Raw genomic sequence first — 4,794 nt, forward strand, 5'->3', positions numbered from 1 at the left:
AATATGGGTTAAATATGGATCGACGCGTTGGACGCGTTGTCGACCCAAATCATAGACCGAACGGACATAGAATCAATGCATAACCCAAACAAACGAAAAGCAAATAAAATCATCGTCCGTATAGATCGTGAGTTGAAGTTGCTCTGATTCACTCGTCTTACTTTTACGAGAAGTGATACCACTACAAACCGCTTTACTGCATTGCTAGTGATATATGCTACTGCTAGGTCTCACGTGCAAGAACACACGACACACGTCCATATCATCACGGATCCACGGGCCGGTGCCGGTGCCGGTGGCCGGTCCCGAGCCCCAGGGCTATATAATCTCCGCCCTGCGCCGCTCTCCAAAATCCAAATACTCCATCCGCAAGCAGTTCAAGGCAGAGAGCAGCAGAGCAAACCAGCCAGATCGTCGTTTCGGTACCTGTCGTCAAGCATGTGCAAGGTCATCGGCACGGTCCAGTCGCTCGCCTGGCTCCGCCGCGCCGTGCGGCGGTGGCGCTCCAGGTCGGCGGCCTCGGTGCGGCGGCTTGCCAAGGACATGCTGGACGCCGCGGTGCCGGCGGGGCACGTGGCGGTGCGCGCGGAGGGCAGCGGCGCCGGTGAGTCGTCGTCGAGGCGGTTCGCGGTGCCGCTGGCGCAGCTGAGCCACCCGGCGTTCTGGGAGCTGCTGCGTCAGGCGGAGGAGGAGTACGGCTTCCCGTCGGCCCCCGGCCCCCTCGTGCTCCCATGCGACGAGGGCCACCTCCGCGACGTCCTCCGCCGCGTCTCCTCGTCGAACGCCGAAGGGTGCCGCTCATTCCGGCGCCGCAGCGTCATGGCGGCGCCCCTGCTGCAGGGCGCACGATGACTCTGGCGCCATGGTGGCGCCGCCTCGTCTCGTGATCGACCGGCCGTTCGTTCGTGCGCCCAGCCACCGTACATCGCAGAAGCGGGATAGCCGTGTCAATTTGGTCCTTTTTCCTACCGGCCGGAAGGAGCGGCCAGCAGTAGTACAACTCCGGCTACGCGCGCGGCGCAGTGCCATCCGTGGCGACGAGTGTGCGCGCTGAAACGGGGCAACCGGGCAAGGGCTTACCAGATCGACCCGATGATGAATTACGTGATTACTTCTGCTATGCTACGCTATCAATCCTTCAGTCGAGTTGGCATTACAAAATGTACACATCTTCTCGACATAGATATTGAATGTTTATATATTTTCGTGCCATTTGCAGGTACACAGCTAGTAAACGCATAGCTCGATTGTGTCTTAAAACTTAGAGCATGTATACACGGACCCCTCGTAACCGTTTTAAACGTCCAAACAATCTGCCCGACCACTTATCGATCACAAAAAATCGACTCAAACGAGACTCAAAAGCCCAGGCTGATCGACCACCCTCATATTCAGCCCAAATATGGGACGGATATGGAGAAGCACGGGCGTGTCCGGATACGCCCGCCGCGTCGGCCTGACGGCGGTGCCCCGTGCGGAAACCCGATGGTCCGACAGCGTCTCGCTCGTCACCACGGTATGAACGCTGCATGGCGTCACTCAGGCTCCCTGTCTGAGGCCGTAGCCGACTATTTAAGTCGGTCGGCGTCCCCCAGCCCTAGCACATCCACCCCCTGCTTCTACCGCCACCAGAGCCCGTCATCCATGACCCCACGTTGCCGCCACTACACGATTCGACGTCGTCTTTGGCTCTTTGAGCAGGTCCGGATCCGGAGGACCGCGGGGCTACCTCTGGATCCGGAGAAGGATTTTAAGGAGAAGAAGGAGGAGGAGATGGAGGAGGAAGAGGACCAGGAGCCGACGAAGGAAGCACAATCGCCGGGCGTGGGAAGGACCAGCAGGAGTTGGCAAAGGAGGCGCCGACGATGGAGGAGGACGTCGATCTGTGGTCGACACTACCGCAAAAGGCCTACCAGTGGAGGGTATAAAATGGGCTTCAGTGGCGGGCCCTAGGCCTAGGAGCAGGAGCCGTCGAAGGAAGCACAATCGTTGGGCGTGGGAAGGACCAGCAGGAGCTGGCGAAGGAGGCGCCAACGATGGAGGAGGACGTCGATCTGTGGTCGACACTACCGCAAAAGGCCTACCACTGGAGGGTATAAAATGGGCTTCAGTGTCGGGCCCTAGGCCAAGGCAGACCCGCCGCTAACTTCCCGCCACTAATGACAAGTCAATAGTGGCGGGCCTGGGCCAGCCACTGCTAGGCAGGTCACCACTGGCTGGCTGGATTTAGGCTCGCCACTAATAATTAATGCCAGGATTTACTCTTGGTTGAATTTTGACCCGTTCAAATTGAGGCCCGCCACTGGTCAGTGGAGGGTCCAAATTTAGCCACGTCACTCATCTTTGTACGAGGATAAAAAATATGTTATAGTGGCAGCATTTTGGAGTTCATACGTACATAGATACCATCACTAAATATATACATAACATTTTGATGTTCATACAGATAGTCCATAAAATATATATCCAGTCCAGCATAGAATGTCCCCTAACACATACCAGGTTAAAATAAAATAGCAAACAACATATTCCAGCACCTCTTACACAATTTAGTTCATAACAGTATAAAATATGCATGGAACTCTAGATTGTCGCCGCCATTGGATGTGCTGCGCCCTTGGTTTTGGTGCATTGACTAACCTAATTAAAAAGAACAAACAAGCATGTAAGTGCATATACACACTATCAAAAATAAGACAACATAGATGCATATGAACTACTATGTTTAGGAAAGAAAATTATAAGAAAGCATGGTATCATCATGAATATAGGTACAACCCCACTCATGTTAAACAGCAACACCTAGACATCAAAATAAGAACCTACGAAGCATGATCATAGGATATACAGTAAGCCTAATACACATGTCTACATTATTTAAGCATGGCACCATGCCAATAAGAAAACGGCAAGACCTCAAAGACAAGCTGAAAAACATGAAATGAAACAGCATCATTCTCTTAGAACAATTCACAAAAAAACTACTACTCCCTCTGTCCCCTAATATAAGATGTTTCTGCAAGCTAAAACAACTTGTAAAAACATTTTATATTATAAGACGCAGGGAGTATATAATTTTTTAAATAGTGAGGACTAATTAACAACATATGAATTACCAAACAACAATGCTACAAGCAACAGAACTAGTACTAGTGCTTCCAAATAGGTAAGACAAATTGATAGGTACATCATACTGTTTCTTTTGGAGTCAAAAATAAATTAATAGGTTTAGTATAACGAAGTAATTTTATGGGAAAAAAATTGACTAACATGAGAAGTCAAATCTTCCATTACTGAGTGGCATATCAATTACTTATTAAAACTTTACAAAACAATTACAAGTTAACTATGATATTTTAGTTATAACAGAATATTGCGCCGATCCTAACAGGAGGAGAGAGGCTGATTTGCACCTAGGAGCTAGTATTAACTGCAGTAGACACACATACATAATACATGTTCGAGAACATTGCATGGGAAACAAAAAAATTATTACGCGCATCCAAAATCTATATATGTAGATGTATAGCTAGGAGTGGGGGAATACATCTACATACCCCTATAGATGGCTAAGCAAAAGCAGTAAAAACGTGGTTGAAGTAGTTGAACGTCTTCGTGATCCAATCACGATTCGTCTCGATCTAGCGTCGAACGAACGTCACCTTCACGTTCAGCACACGTATGGCTCGATGACGTCTCCACCTCCTCGATACAGCAAGCAAAGGAGACATTCTATGTTGGACGTTAGACGTTGGAGAGGCGGAGTTACACTCTCCGACCCCCCCGTATAATGCACGCGTGCGGGCACCGCAACCATGTCGTGTTCGACTTGTCTCCTTCCAAGAAGGATCGGTCATCGACCTGACGTTCACCAGCACCGTCCGGTCACGGTCTCCGACGAGGAGGAGTAGGGCATGGGAGACGGAGAGAGCTTGACTCTCGTGAGTCGGCTAGTGTCCCATGTACGAGTCTACCTCGTCGGCGACAGGACCAACACTACATGGGACACAACCGCCCGCCGGACATGGATACAGTGGAGCTGGACGAGCTTTGCTTGCATTAGATTTACGTTGCATGTAATAATATGAATTCGAGGTTTCTAATTTAAGATGTCCGGTTGTAGAATACATTATTTGAGAGATGACCGACCAGTGTCCACGGACGCGTCTGCCGCCAGCATTTGAGGGATCGGATTTGCCAAGTCCGGATATAGATGCTCTTAGAGTGCTACTCCACAACATAAGCTTACAAGGCCCAATTCTTCGAGTAAACCGCTACAAACTTCAAAGTACGGTGTGGAAGGTTTGACGAAATCACTAATTGTGTGGTACACCTTTCAAAGATCGCTCCCACTATTCAGGTTGCAATAAGTGGCGCACTGCATGCGTGCCATTTGTCCCAACATGAGAGTTTTTCCTTTTTTCCTAGATTCGTATTTTCAAAACGTTTTATCGCCTAAACCGAGCGTCCAAATATCTTACCGTTTTCAACGTTGAGTTTTTGGCATTTAGATCTTCATAACTAGATACATATTAATAGATTTTAACGAACATTTTTTTCACGAAAAAATCGATAAAAAACCATGCCTCTTGCGATAGAAAAAAACGCAAAAAAACACGTTTTTTCGTTTTTTTTTCCCTTTTCGAGAGGCACGAGCGTGCCTATCAAGAAGGAAAAACCGTGCCTCTCGCGAATAAACAGAAAACATATTTTTTCCCTTTCCGACAGGCACGACCATGCCTCTCGCAAAAAAAAAACACCAAATGTTTTTTTTTCCGTTTTCGATAGGCACGG

General features: G+C 49.0%; 1 protein-coding gene across 1 annotated transcript; it reads left to right on the top strand.

The window, feature by feature from the left end:
* Nucleotides 1-303: 303 nt before the first annotated feature.
* On the top strand, nt 304-1,269 carry LOC123430947 (auxin-responsive protein SAUR21-like). Its single transcript, XM_045114775.1, has one exon. It carries the CDS (start codon nt 439-441, stop codon nt 850-852), a length of 414 nt encoding a protein of 137 aa, XP_044970710.1. The 5' UTR covers nt 304-438; the 3' UTR covers nt 853-1,269.
* The last annotated feature ends 3,525 nt before the right edge of the window (nt 1,270-4,794 follow it).

The sequence above is a fragment of the Hordeum vulgare genome, chromosome 2H (assembly GCF_904849725.1).
Source record: "Hordeum vulgare subsp. vulgare chromosome 2H, MorexV3_pseudomolecules_assembly, whole genome shotgun sequence".
NCBI lineage: Eukaryota > Viridiplantae > Streptophyta > Magnoliopsida > Poales > Poaceae > Hordeum > Hordeum vulgare.